The sequence below is a fragment of the Manacus vitellinus genome, unplaced genomic scaffold, assembly GCF_001715985.3.
Source record: "Manacus vitellinus isolate BGI_N305 unplaced genomic scaffold, ASM171598v3 scaffold_25_pilon, whole genome shotgun sequence".
NCBI classification, from domain to species: Eukaryota; Metazoa; Chordata; class Aves; order Passeriformes; family Pipridae; genus Manacus; species Manacus vitellinus.
In genome coordinates this window covers 2,691,848-2,706,954 of record NW_021939882.1, presented here as the reverse complement: position 1 = coordinate 2,706,954, position 15,107 = coordinate 2,691,848, and the positions used below count along the sequence as shown (strand labels likewise).

General features: G+C 46.5%; 1 protein-coding gene across 2 annotated transcripts in view; it reads right to left on the bottom strand.

The window, feature by feature from the left end:
- NSD1 (nuclear receptor binding SET domain protein 1) overlaps window positions 1–15,107 on the bottom strand; it is a 43,420-nt gene that overhangs the window by 19,167 nt on the left and 9,146 nt on the right. For both annotated transcript variants that reach the window (XM_018073557.2, XM_018073558.2), the window contains exons 4-14: window positions 13,067–13,188; window positions 12,628–12,922; window positions 11,182–11,291; window positions 10,082–10,151; window positions 9,239–9,357; window positions 4,284–4,427; window positions 3,764–3,887; window positions 2,757–2,957; window positions 1,205–1,384; window positions 716–872; window positions 217–422 (exon numbers count right to left, since the gene is read on the bottom strand). In XM_018073557.2, the coding sequence (XP_017929046.1) occupies window positions 217–422; window positions 716–872; window positions 1,205–1,384; window positions 2,757–2,957; window positions 3,764–3,887; window positions 4,284–4,427; window positions 9,239–9,357; window positions 10,082–10,151; window positions 11,182–11,291; window positions 12,628–12,922; window positions 13,067–13,188 (1,728 nt within the window). The remainder of the gene's footprint in view (window positions 1–216; window positions 423–715; window positions 873–1,204; window positions 1,385–2,756; window positions 2,958–3,763; window positions 3,888–4,283; window positions 4,428–9,238; window positions 9,358–10,081; window positions 10,152–11,181; window positions 11,292–12,627; window positions 12,923–13,066; window positions 13,189–15,107) is intronic.

The window sequence follows — 15,107 nt, the reverse complement described above, 5'->3', positions numbered from 1 at the left end:
AAGCATTCGAGATCTGCACACCCTTTTGCCTCTCTGGGAGTCAAACAAACATTCTGAGTGTCCTGAATGATACACAAGCAGCAGATCATTCTACAAATTTCATTTCACTTTAGCTACAAGAAGACATCTTCCTCTGTTACAGGAATGGCACTTCTCCAAATGGGAATGAGGAGGAAAAAAACACCATGCACACTTCCCTGGATAAAGAAAAGTTACCTTTCTTGTATATGCCATCCACGCCCTTCCCCATCTTGTCTTTGCTGCTGACATCACCTTCCATGTAAGGGAACACACGAGCCTGGTGTGTCCACAGGTAATCCTTGGAGCCGAAGAACAGCACAGGGAACTCACCGATGTCATGCTTCATTTTCTGGATATTGACAGGAATTGTCCTAGGATGGCAAATCTCAGCTGGCCACCACCTGCAACACAGGGAAGAGCAGATGAAACCCCTGGCTTCCCCACTTCCAGCCACCTCAGAAGTATGCTACTGCATGGGGACATGGGAAAGTCTGTGTGAGGGCTATCAGCAAGGCTGGTGGGGAGACAGGAAGCTACTGGAGGAGGAAAGCTTACATTTTACCAGCTATGTGCATGCAAAAAAAGTCAGAGGCTGCTGCACTGAACCCTCTAGAGAGGAGCAGCTTCTCAGCTCCATCACCATGAGCACTCCATGAAGAAGGGATGGGGAGAAGTCTGTTCTACCTTCACCTACCTGTAGCGCCCAACTTTCACCCAGACTACTTCTTTGTAGTGTGGCTTTTTGCCTGCCTTGCAATCATTACAATACCAGCTTCCCTCTGGCATCTCAATGTTTAGACACTCACGATGAAATGCAGCCGGGCACGACTCGCAGCATAAAAGGCTGCCCCCTGCAAAGAGAAGGAGGAGGAATTTATCAGTCACTGTACAGAAGCCCTGGATTCAACACTTCCAGACAGATACAGCTGGGAAAAAGGAACGATGCTCTCCTGCAAGCTCTTTTAAAAAGTTGGGCCCTACTCACGCTACAAAAAGAACCCTTCTAAGGATCTAGAAAAGGTCCTAGCCTGAAGTTAGGCTTAAATACGGATGGATAGGAAGGCAGTCTGTTTCTCTGTAGTTCTCACTGGCACACTCTGGGTGGGAAAAGCTTCTGCCCCCTCTAATGAATCCCTGTCAGGGCATTCCTTGGTGACAGGGGACCCTGCGCAGACCGTCTCACCTTCCGAGCAGACAAAGCACCAGCTGACGTTGACGTGCTCGTGGTTGCGGCAGCCCCTCCGTGCGGTGAAGTGGTTGGGGCAGATGATGCTGTTGGAGGCGAGGACCACGGAGCCAGCAGCGAGGCAGAAATCGTTGGAGTGATACGCGACCGGACACCGCACACAGCGCATCAGGCGACCTAGCACCAGAACACACCAGAACACAGTGAACCTCTAAAGGAGGATGACTCTTTCCTTCTAAAACTAGACTCTCTTCATATCTAAGCTCAGAATGAGCTTTGGAAAAGGAAGGTGACCTTTAATTTTCATAGACCATCACTGACATATTCATTAGATTCCTATTAAATTATTTAATATAACATATTGTACATAAATCTTTAATACATATTTGTATATAACATAGATAAAATAGTATTATTTACAAGTGAAAAACCTCCTGCATGCTGTGCAGAAACAGTTCAAGAGTTCACAGACTGGGACTGCTTCCTATCATACACATATAATTACTAAATCAGCTCAGACAGTAATTACAGAGGGGGTGTTCCAAGTGCTTAGCTGCACATAGTGAAATCAATCCACGTAGCTTCTGAAAACATCAGCACTTGCCTTTTTACTTTATCAGAATTTACCCTGAAATTCCAGAACTTCCAGGCAATGCACTTGCCTACACACCTAATTTATGCAAGGTTTTTGAGAGCCTGTTTTCGGTTCCTCACAGCAGACTACAAACAGGAAGAAGAGGTGGGAGAAAAGGGGTAAATGTGACCACCAAGAAGCTGCAGCCAGTCAACAAATGTTCAGTGGGGACGTGGCTAGCTGTGGGCTGCAGGCTTTAGGCCTTGGTGTTGTTTTCTACAGCAAGATACGTGGGGGGAAAAAAGGCAACTTTAACACAGACCCTGAGGACAAAAATAGAGTTGGTCTTATTGACACTTGCCTTAAGATACCAAGGATTTAAAGAAAGGCAGCTTTAGAAGCAAACATACATGGCAATCACATAAAAGTTTTAAGTTTAATCCTGTGAGATAAAGGTCAAGGTATTGCTGCAAACAGCTCCAACAAATGTTTGCCTGGGAAGCTTAGCCCAAGGGTGTTACTACTACAAGACAAGAGTTTACATTAAAATAAAAGGAGAACTAGAACAAAATCATAGTTTGCCTTCCACTGCGTTGACAGCCAGTGCTTCTAAGAAAGGCACTATCTGCAGCACTGGCACAGGGAGAAGCAGGTTGGAGAAGCCTGAGTGTGTCTGTACAGCTCCAAGGATTTGCTGAGAGAACCAGCAAGGCACGTGGTGTGGCTGGGCATGCAGGAATCTGAGCCTCTGGAAAACCTGAGAACATTCCAGCTGCCATGTATGACCACGAGCAGTGCCGCTGAGCAGCTGCCTCACATCACCCCTTCTACTCCTCTGGGAGAAGCTATTCCTCAGCAAACAACATGTGGCAAGGACAGAAAGGCAACATAAAGACCAGGTAGCTGCACAGTGGATGTGAAACAAAGAAAAAGCACATAACTGCACCACCTAGACCACCCCGAAAGACTCAGTACCTTTAGACGCAGAGATGTTTGCTGGGTTAGCGGCATGGCAGGTCATGCAGATGTGCAGGGAGCAGCGGAAGCCCTTGTTCTGCATGACTGTGGGTGGATATTTCTGTATGCAGGCTTCGTGGTAATACTTCCCACAGAGGGGCAGCAGGCACCGCTTCACATCCTCCCCACAGCTCTTGCACACAAAGCAGGTGTGGACCCCTGGAGAAAGAGAACACACCGGTCGCACAGGAAGGCTAAATGAGGACCTGATGCGTCCACCAGGCTGCGTGATAGCACAGCACAACTTCCCAGCCTGGCTGCACCCATCCCAGAGCACAGCTCTCTGCACCAGGCTAGTTTTGCCTGCAGCTGCAACAAAACTCCAGATTGAAAAAAATATTATTATAGCTGGGACTTCAGGCCAGGGAAAAAAGAAGAAAATCATAAAATTAGCAACCCTACTCTAACATTTTCAGCCCGCATCAGACTCACCCTCCCCACCAGCCGTCTCTCCCTAGTCTCAGATAAGAATTTCCCTCTCTCTTTCCCACCAGATACTGGACATTCACTTCTTTGCACCCTACATGTCTGAATCAACAGTAAGACCAGTTAATATTTGAAGCCATTGTTAGTGACTTCAAAAAGAGAGTAGGTTTAGATTAGATATTTGGAACAAATTCTTGGTTGTAAGGGTGGTGGGGCACTCACCAGAGAATGGGTTGCCCAGAGAAGCTGTGGCTGCCCCATCCCTGGAAGTGTTCAAGGTTAGGTTGGACAGGCCTTGGAGCAACCTGGTCTAGTGGAAGGTGTGTCTGCTCATGGCAGAGCGGAACTGGATGATCTTTAAGGTCCCTTCCAACCCAAACCATTCTATGATTTTAATTAGAAAGTCATTATCAGACAGCAAACCAATAATCTGAGGACTGAGAGCTAGTTGACAGCCCTGCTGTTGGAACAGCCCTCCAGCTGGCAGGTAAGCTGGCAGGAAGCACCCTGAAACTGCACACACACAGAAGCTGCCATACCTGTGGAACACTCATTGCAGATGAATTTGCCCTTTGGCATCTCGGAGAGCCCAAGGCACTGCAGGTGGAAAGCACCACAGCACTGTGCCTCACACAGCAACAACTCCCCTGGCTTCTCGCAGATCTGTGGGGAAAGAAACACAGCTCTGAGCAACCTCCTTCCCAGACAACAACCATCCACGTGCTGGCCAGAGCTGTGGACTCCTGTGGAAAAATGCTACATTTTCTTTGTGTCAGTAAAGTCAGGTGATTTGTGCATCCCCACTGCCATTTGCCTTCCAGTCCCTGATACCACCCATCAGTTAAAATGAATCCTGCACTGGTCACGTCTCATTAACACCTGTGAAGCTTAGTAGGAGGAAAGGCTATTGCAGAGGAAAAGCTCAAAACAGCACAAAAACTTGATTAATTCTACAAAAAGCACCTTGAGGCTCCCTGGGCTTACCTGGAGCACCAGTGTGTCTCAGAACTTACACAAAAACACTTTACAGTGGCAAAGTGATTTCTTCAAGAACACTACCTGACACACGTTCTCCTTGAGAGCTGCTCCTCCTCCACGTTCCCCCTGTATCTTTTTGGACGAAGGCACTCCATGGTCATTCTCTGACCCCTCTTCATTACCCTCTTTTGGGCTTGCAGCTGTCCCATGAATCGACGTCTCCCCCTTTAACCAGAAAACCAGAGTCAGGGTTGTCAGTAGCTGACCTGGAAACTACAAATTCAGCCATAGGCACGTAATAGGTTTGGCAATTGGTCTCTGTGTGTTACCCACCCTGGAGAGAACATGCCCTATACAGTTCCACCAAAAGACTTATAAAAAAGGAAAGGGATCTGAGTTTATTAGGTGATTAAAAAATACACACTCAATTATCTTCCTGTGCATAACCCCTCTCTTAGCAAGCAGTCATTCATGCCCTGAATCGAAACAAATCAGGTAGGCTGAAATAGTGAGAAGCATTCCAATTTCTACTTGTACTGGAGACACAAATGAAAAACCTCAATCTTCATAGCAGCTGTCACTCACTAAATGAACTATACTTTTCCCCACACTCATCTCAGCATGTCCTAACCCATGTAAAATACAGGCATGAAGCTATTCAAAGCCTGGTGTGAACTCAATGATCCTTGTGGGTCCCTTCCAACTCAACACATTCTGTGAATCCAAAAGTGAGCAGCACAGCAGGGCACCTACACCCCACCCTGCCTGGGGTGCAGAGTCTCCCACAAGCATCTGTCCTGCGCAAGTGTCACAGCACTGCCGGTAACATCTACTGGTGGAAGAGCATCCTGTGGGACAGTGGATTTCAAATTATAAAGGCCCAATTGCACCCTTATGGGCCAAGTCAGGGATCCTGCCACAAGGCTTCCCAAGGTATCTGACATGCCCATGGGACCTGCCCAAGCACTTTAGAGTTAGAGGGAAGGAGAGCAGCAGGTATCCTAGCGACACTTGTTTCTACCACAAGATACTGTTGTCCTGGAGCTACACATGGCAGCATTGGCACAGATTTTGTCAGGACAGGCAACTAAGACTTAGGAAACACCATCCTGCCAACTTTGAGCCCTCTCGGGTATAGTCTAGGGAAAAACACTTCACTGGTCTCACTAGCCCCAGCTACCACTCCAGAGTGGGTACAACTTAAGAGCCATTAATTCTCCACCAAAGTGATGCCTTCAGCTAAGTGCTTTGAGCAAAAACATTTTAAGGACTCTGCCATTTTTTAACATCCTGGCTCACTGCAATTAGCTGAGTGAGACCAGTGCATAGATGTCAGTTCCTTCTTGGGTCACTAAGCCATACCCCGTGTACACACAGACACAAACTGTACACTTGAGAGACCTTGTAAGGAATTCAAGCTGCTGGCAGAGGCAGCAGACATCACTCCCACAACCTCCAGGCCTGCTTGGTGCAGAGTGTCCAGTAAACGATCACAAGAGGGAGCTTTGCACCACTTTCTGTATAGGAAAGTCTGAGTTGTGGTGCTGCTAAAGCTTGTAAGCTGAACTGAATGCCTTTTGAAAACATTTAAGTCAGGGCAAAGCAAGGACATAAAGATCTTCTAAAGTTTAAAGCTGGAAAAACCTGGAGGTGGTATTTTGTTCTAACGATGCTTCCTTTGCCTGGTATTGTTGTCTTTCTTCCCCGTTCCCTGAATGGAGCAGTATGATTTTATTTGGGGACATTTTAAAGCCATGTGAGTTCTGTGAAGCAATGAGGGTATATTAATGCACACAGTACAAAGATGAATGGTATAAATTGCCTTTATTGAGCACAAAAAAAAAAAAGCAGCAAAGTCCCAGCTATAAACTACTGCCAGTCCAACACACCTTACAGAGTACAGCCTCGCTGACTATCAGCACAGTCTTGTGGGAAGGCTGGTAGCGATGCAGCCTGTGGGAAAACTGATAAGGAGCACATAAGCTGCTGCCACCCTACCACACAGCCCTGGCAAAGGGAGAGGAAAGGTCTCTACAGCATTGGCAAAAAGACCATCTAAGAACTTAACAGCCATCTTTGCCTCTATATGCATCTTCTCCAGGTTAAGTGCTACAATACTTCTCCTCCTGCAGTTGTATTTCTGCTAGGAATTATGTAGTCTGCTGCAGGGCAGCTCTCTGGCCCAAACACTTGCTTTGGCTCCTGGAATGCTTCAGGAGCAGCACTGGTGACCAGTGCTCCAAGGACAGCTTACAGCACAGGTCCTCCTCAGCACCTCAGAAGAGGTGCTTCCTCTTCTGCTCAGCCCAGCAGTGATCTCAGGCTTTCATAGGTCACAGAATCTCATAATATACTGAGTTGAAAGGGACCCACAAGGATCATCAAGTCCAACTCTTAGCCCTGCACAGGACCATCCCCAAGAGTCACACCCTGGGTCACTGTAATGGAGAACAAGTGCAGGGTTAATCAGCTACTGGTATGGGCAAACAATGTCAGTTTATAGCTTCTGCTTGTGCTGGGGCCCTAGAGTTACAGACACAGTGAGCTCAGCCCCTCTCATGGTCACTGAGGTCCCTGTCAGGAGGGGCAGGGTGCTGGTAAACAAGAACCACATATCATGCAGTCAGTGGCATCAGCTTCCTACTGTAGCTAAGGCTTCAAGGTAGTGTTTTGGAAGCAGGGGGACATACTCAGATTGGCTACAGGCAGAGGTACGTGGGATTTAGAACTGGTTTGTCTTTCTATCCTTCTGGTAGCTTTCTCCCCTGGCTAAAGGACCATGGAGTTCCATGGCTGCAGGACTCCTTGGTTTGAACCCTGATGAACATGTTTCATGTGTTAATGAAATGGGACACTAAAATGGATCGAGGAGTCCTAGAACATTAATCAGCAGCTCCCTCTCTGGATTTGAAAGCATTTGCTAGTAGCAATGTTACTTAACAACTAGGCTCACACTGCCCAGGGTGGCACAGCATGTTCTAGCCCTGCTCTGTCAGCCTAAACACATCCAATTCAGTTCTGAAAACAGCTGGTCAATCCACACATTCCACATGCCATGATCTCAGCCTTATTCTAACACTGCTCCCAGAACTGCATAGGGAAGGGAACATCAGAGCTAGGTAGGATGGGCAAAGCCTATCCTTTGTGAACAGAGAGAAGGGGATCTCCACTCACAGCCATCACTCAGAAGACCTGTCACTGTTCCCCCTCCTTCCTCTGCCCAGCATGAGCACTGCAACACTACAAATCTACATACCTCCTGTAGAAAGAAGGGCTCATCTCTGGTTTTCTTCCAGAGCTATCCCTGCTCCTGTGTCTGGCACATCCCCAAAAGCATGGCCTGTTCTTTGGCACAGCCTGACCTTGGCTTAGAACCTTGACAACCATTTCAGCAGCATTTTCCATCCCCTTTTCTCAGTCTCTTACTGCCCTGATGTTGTAAATGTGCCCTCCTGGCTCCACGGACAGGCAAGGACAGAGAAACCTGCTTAGCTCAGCCTCGACTGACAAGCTTTCCTCTGCCCTCTTTTCCTTGGCAGGCAGCTGGGTTCCAGGCTTCACTGCTGTATGATCAGATCATCTATTTCTTCTAGCACCATTGAGCTCAAAGTGGAGTTCTTTGCCTGGTGTGTGCAAAGTCACCGAGGGACCAGCACGGTCCCAATTCCACCTGGAAGCACAACTGCATGTCCACAGCACCCCAGTACTCACCAGAACCCATGTACTCATCTAAGCCAAGGGATGAACACACTCACCACAGCAGCTCAAGAGACACAATCACACAGAAACAGATGCTGGCAAAGGTGCCAAGCACTGACATTTCTGTTTGGCATGGTTCACACCGTAATTAACTTCAAGTACTCAACACAGTTGTCTAAGGCTGGAGGCAGTTAAAACTGGGCTTCCTCTGCAGTGAGTGGTGGGTGCAGGATTCTGACCCATGGCCTAGATCTTTGCTGCTCTGAACAGCCCCTCTTTTCACAGAGAATTTGCTGCCTCAGAGCCAGGCCAGTCTCTTAGTGGGGACTTAACTACAGACAGTGTTAACTGTTCTCCCCAGCATTGGCAAAGATATTTGTACAGGCTGCTTTGAAACACGATGTCAGATGAGCACACTTCAGAAAGAGCACTAACATCAGCACAGGAAGGCTTCAATGGTCCAAGGGTATAACCCTAAATTATTGACCTCATCAGAAATGCCCTTTCCAGAAAGCAGTACAGTGGCTGGAACTGTTAAAAGTGGTGTGAGGTTTGTGCTCTCCTGGATACTGTGTAACAACAACAAATATAACAATATATATCTATAACTGGCTCCTAAAATACATACTGACTATCCTGCCTGCTGCTGAACCTGGGCCACTGGAAGTGGGAGGCGATAGCGAGAGGCCCAGAGGTGTCCTGCCTGTCCCAGGAAGTCTTGCTTTCCCTACATTTGGTGATACCTGGCTCATTCCTAAAAGGCAAAATGTGTTTGTCAGAGAGATTTGTACGTTGACCCTGCTGGGATGCAGTAGGAGGTTGCCCCAATTATCCCTTTCTGCTGGATGGCAGAACACAATCAGAGGCTCTTGTGAGCAGTCAACAGTTCCCCCCCAGCCCTCTCAAGGAGGTTCTTGGCTCACCCTGGTGTGCAGGTGCAAGCACACCAGGAGCTGAAAACCAGTCTAGTGCTTGTGCTTCATACTGGTGCAAGGGCAAGATTCCCACCATCACCACCAGAGAAGACCTTTCACAGCAGTTTGATTTTCTGAGGTGCAAAGCAAGATGCCAGGCAAAACCTGGTTCCATCCACTCAGAACAACACCCCCCCGGAGAATTAGCTGAGTAGCAGTTTAAAAACAGAGCCCAAGTTAAGCACTGATCACAAAATAGCTACTAAATCAAGGTGGTATTTTCAGCCATAAAACTGCATCAGTGGGACAAACTTCCAGTTTGGCCAGACAGCCAAGGATGCCCTGGTCTAGGCTCTGCCAAATGCCCTGGGAAGTATAGACAGGACATAGGGACAACAGCATGTAAGAAGACCTTATAAGTACCTCAGAGTGTGGGGTCTCCCCCAGCCCCTCCTCATTTTTCTCCTTCTTGGAATGGACTGCAGCAGTGGTATGGCGCTGTCTCTTCCGTTTCCGCTGTTTCTCCAAGAGCTTTTCAGAAGCTAGGATGAACCAGAAAGACCATTCAAAGAAAATGCAGAAATAATTTCCTTGCTACAGATGACACCAGCAAGTTCTACCCCCTTTCTGAGAGCTCCAGGCTGGGTTCTATGTTCTTTGAAGGACTAAGGACTGGGGCAACACCAGCCTCTAGGTACTCTGTCTTCTGCCCTGCAGCTTTCAGAGGAAACCTAGTTCTTACTGGTTTAAGATCATTTTGCTGGGCTGCAGAATGGCATCACTGTGCTGAGACAGCCCACCTAGCACAAAATAAGAAATGGTACCAACACAAAGCTTACGCTGCTAATCAAATGTTCATTACTACCTCCTCCTGCACTGCAATAGAAACCTTCTCATGCTGATACTGATGGGATTCAAAGGCAGGAGGGAAAGGAGCAGCTGTCCACAGGACAGGGAGTCACTGCTGGGCCTGGTCACAGCATGTCATCAGGCAAAAGACAGCATGTTGCTACAGGACCTGTGCTGACAAGCTCCCTTCAAGCACACAGACTATCAATGAGAAGTGAACAGCTTCTCACAGAAACACGAATACACTTCTCCACTTTCCAGAGGGAAATCAAAAGCATAACTATACTGGAGATAAACAGTCTCAGTACTTCTTATCTGCTAATGACCAAGTCCTTACACACACACACACACGTAGTGCCACAGGCACCGATCCAAATCTCACCAACAGCCTGTCCCACCATCCCTGCCTTCACTTACCTTCTCCCAGCTCCTGAAAGTGGGCTGGTGAGTAGAGCTCAGAGCTGTCGCTCTCTGAAGGGCCAGTACCCTACAAACACACAGGAGAGTCAAGTCACCAGATGCAGAACAGAGGTGTGCACTCCTCAGCCACGCAGCCTTCACAAACGACTGCAACATGTAACTTACAGTTCAGGTCATGAATTCATTCATCAGTCATTAGGGATTTTACAAGAAAACATTTGCTTTATGTGTGTGATAGATCCCACATGTAAAGGTCAGTCTCTGGGCTCAGAGAAATGCTGAGTCAGCTGCTCTGTCTTGTGCTCACCAGTATCATCCACTGTTTTCAGAGCTCTCCCAAAAAGGCTGCAAACCCCTGTAAGGTGCTGGGAAGAGAGACTCTCTAGCTTTACACTTTTACAGTCTAAGACTGGAATATACCAACCTCTGCATTACTGCAATTGTGATAACTGTACTAAAACTGTGCCACTCAAAAAAAGAAAGAAGTGTTATTACTTAACCTTAGAACTGTGGCAACAAGTCTTGTGTGCATACACCACATGAAATAAATACAAGTTGCTTTTTTTCAAATTATATCACTGAATATTGAGTATTTAGTGAGGAAAGAGCATCATTTTCTTTAAAAATCTAAACCAAGCACTGTATCCTACACATGATTCAACTCAAGCCTCCATCCTGCTACAAGCTTTGTATTTATGCTTGTTCATCAGCTCACTTGGGAAGGAAACACTGCTCAGAGGGAATCTGATGGGAAAGGACAAAGTCTTAGGTTCAAGCTCAAGCCACGCTGCAACATGACAGAAAGCCTCTGCACAAGAACAATTCTGCTCACACATTCCCAGCCAGCAACCAGATGACTCCTTTTCCATAAAAATCAATCAAGAAAGGAGATTTTACAGCCAAAACGACCCTGGTGGGGAGGGGTGGGGAACAGTAGATTTCCTCATCATAACACAGCAAGCAGCACCTTTGGGAAGGGTGGACCTTTGCTCCTGGACCTCAGCCAAGAGAAAACCACATCCCATTGCACTGTGGCTCATTCAAGCTGTCTAGGCTTGTTTTCTATCCAGTTTTCAAAAGAGCTGGAAGGAAAGTACCTTCTTTTGGGGAGTCCACTCCTCCTTCTTTGGCATAAAGGCAGTGTCCAAATCATTGGATTCCAAGAGCTTTTTAGTGGGCTTCCTTTGACGTTTGCCTTCAAAGTTTCCTGCAATGAAATCCTTCACATCAGATAAATGAGGGTTTTCTCCTCTTCAATCAGATTAAGATCATTAAGTAAATATCAGCCAACAGTTCAAAACAATTTGCTTCAGCCTGTCTTTGGGATCATAAGCTTCTTTGGGATCATAAGAGATGCCAATTACCAGTTTCTGTACAACTTCAACAAAAATGGACCTCAGTCTGACATGACCTTCAGGCTCACCTCAATATGTAATACAAAAATCCACCCACAGAAGAGAGACTGTGAACTCACTGCCAGAAGGTAACACACCCTGGCAGCTCAATTCAGATAGTAATTTCCCAAACCCTTTGATCTGACATAAGCCAGTCCTACCACTAACACAGCCCTGCCTCCACTCCTACGCCCCTCAGGCCAACATTCATGCTACTGTAATAGACAGGCTGAAGATCACAATCCTGGTTAAAACTACTTGAGAAGAGACACCTAAAAAAACCCTAGGTGTAACCTGCACAATTTCATACTGAAATATTTCTGTATGACATTCACAAGACCCCAAGGCAATCCCTCTTCTCTCACACAAGACAGGCTAAGTGACCTCCCAGCAACCCTAACCCCTGTTTGTTTGGTTTAATTTTTTTTGATTGCAGGCCCTTTAGGACAGAACAGTGTTCCTTCCAATTTAGCACAGCCAGAACACCAGGGCTCTAACCCTGGGCATGTGTTCAGATGCACATACTGCAGAGCAGACCCTGAGACTGACAGTGTTGGAAGGGGAAAAGGCCTATTAGACCACACTCGCTGTGTGTACGTTGTGCCTTACTGGAAACCAAGGCCCTGACTTGCTGCTCACACAAGTCTGACAATTTCTACAGATGTTAAAAGCCTGTAAGGAACAAGTTTTTCCAGGGGGAATTTTTTGTGACTGCTCCTTGAGCTTACTATGAGAGTAAAAGGTCACCCCACGTGCAAAGCAGATTAGACTTTGCCTGTCAACCTCAGCACAGCAACGTTCATCCAAAGGGTTTTAACAGCAGCAAGAGACCTTCACGTTAAAGGAATGCCACTGTTTGAAGCACAGATGGCAAGGACTCAGTGAAGGAGTTGTGGATCTATCCATTTGGACAAAGGTGCATTCTGTGCCAGGACCTACAGACGACTATCACACACCACAGAAAGCCAACAGTACCAGCTCACTGGGTAACCCCTGCACCTGCCCTCTCTCCCTTCTCAGCACCAGAAAGTCAGAGAATGAAGCAAAGCAAGAACAAACAGACTGACAGCCACCGACCCAAGCATCATTTTCCACTGAACTTGTGACACTTTCACTTATGAAAGCAGAATCACACAACCTTCCACTCACCTGATTTCAGGAATCCCTCTTCTGCATCTGGAGAAGCAGAAACTTCAGAAGCATCTGAGGCAGACAGCACCACCAGGTCTGGAATATCTGAAGGTCCTTCTGGAACTTGATTATTGTGATCAGTGGAGTGGGATCCTAGTTCTGAGAAGGAACACTCTGCTTCAAGGATGGGAGGGGATTCTTTGGTTGAAGATGGAGTTGAAACCAAAGAACTCGGCCCCCGCTGGGTATCTCTGTCAGGACTGCATTGTGCAGGAAGACCTCCTTCAAATTCAGACCTCACCACAGAATTCACCTGGCGTGGTGAAACATGTTGGTGAAAACATTCATCCTGCATGGCACTGCACACAGCAAGAACACTCAGCCACCAAGAACATAAACACACACAGACCAGAGCCCCAAAGCAATAACCACGAAGAGTATGTTGGCTTTCACCCACCTTTTGCAATTGCTCCTGGTTTTTCTTTGATTTTTTCTTGGGTGCAAACAAGTGATCATATTCTTCTGCATATTCCAGAAGCCGTTTACTTGGCTTTCTAAGGCGCTTCCTCTCTGAATGTGCTAAGAAAAAGGAAAGCAGCTTCAAGACTGTGTTTCTGAGACTATCACAAGGCAAAACTCTCCTCATGATCTGTGGATAATAGTTGTTCCTGCCTTCTCTTCCAGAGGGTCCATGTGGGAAGAGCCAATACGTTTTCTCTTTGAAACAACCTTAAAATTTTTGAGCTTTCTATTTTCCACAATCCTGACAGGGCAGGTAGGGTTTTTAAGGACCCAAGAGACTTCAAGCAGTTCAAGTTAAGAAATCAAAAAACAGACTGAGAGGCTCCTGAAATTTCACCCAACATCTCCCTACAAACTACATCTAACCTTTTTGCAGCACTTCTACCAAAACCAAAGACCATCAGCAACTCAAACGCTTTTGCTGTTTATCCAAAACCTTTGGTTTCAGTGCAGGAGCACAGGAAAACACTGTTTTCCCTTAATGCAGTTCACTCACTGGTATCACTAGTAACACTTAAGCTTAACTCCTTCCCTTCCTCTCCTCCCTGGCATTTTTTCATATACTACAAATTCCCCATCTGCTACTGCAAGCCCATTTGTTGCTTTATTTATTTCCCAATGAGATCAGGGAGCCAGTGACTGCGAGCTCTTCAGGGCTCACGTCTTTTGTGTTTGCACAACATGGCACCAGCACAGAGGAACATGTACTTCCTCAACACCCCAATGCATGGTAAGCTCCTAAAAAAAGAGCCCTGACACTCTACACCATCTCTACTCAACAAGCTGCAAAAGCAAGATTTATGTTTTCTTCCTTTCCAGAATTGCTCTGACTTTTCTCCTTTTTTTAGCTTTCAAAATCACTAAATAATTCTGCCCAAAGATTTCTCCTATTCATGAAAACATCTGTGGTCTCCTGGAAATTTAGGAACAAACAGTAAATATTCTCTTTGCCTCTTTTAATTTGTAGGAGATGGCATTTTCTTCTTTAAAACGGAAGCATTTAAAACAAAGCATTCCAGTGCAACGCTTCAGAACAGGGATGTTGGACAAGACTGCTACACTTTATTGTGGCTTTGTGGTTAAACAAGCATGAAAATGTCAAACTTAGCCAAAAGAGAAGAAAGAAACAACTTTCTCAAAAGCAGCTATTTTCAGCCTCTATTAACACTGCACAGGTGTCTGGGTAAAACACACATTTCAGCATTTAATCAGTTACAGGGTGAGAATCCTCAGCACGCAACTATTTAGAGCCCCAAAGCCATGCAGCAGAGCACACAGCACTGTGCCAGAAGGCCTGGCTTAACTGCTTTTTTTGTTCCCAAAGGGAATCCCGTACAAGAATTCCAAATGCAGTCCGATTGGCAGTGGTAAATCACATACCCGATGAAACTATAAAATTGTTTTACGTCAGCAAATTCCACTAATCTTCACTTCTGCCTTATTTGCTTTAAATCACATCGCAAAGTTTGTAGCAAAAATATGCCAAGTGTTGCCATTTAACTACGATGAAAACTTTAAAGTTTGAGCTTAGTGGGAACTGCACAGTTGTGACTGCAATCTGTTGTGATCTCTTACTCTGAAACTCAGCCTGCTGCAGACAAGGATGGGTCACATCTTCTCTCAAAGTACTGGCAAGCAGAGGAAACTCCTCTTCTGTAAGCTGCAGTCAATTCAGCTTCCAGCATCAGTCTCTCTATTTTCAATGTACTTGGCCTTGCCCGACATATAGAAATGGTCTTTTCACAGCAGTAGAGGTTTATTCAGTACCACCAGCACTGGGGATGTTACAGCAGCCCAGACAGCAGCTCCAGTGCCTCCCCACGGCACATCTATCCACAAAGGGCAGGTGTTCTCGGGGCTCATGTGCTATTTAGGGCAGGGGAATTGGATTACACTGCGGTTGCTGTTCTGGCACTTTTGCAAGCAAACCCAGGCCCTGACTGCTGCACCCCTGTGTGCAGCACCAGGACAGTGTA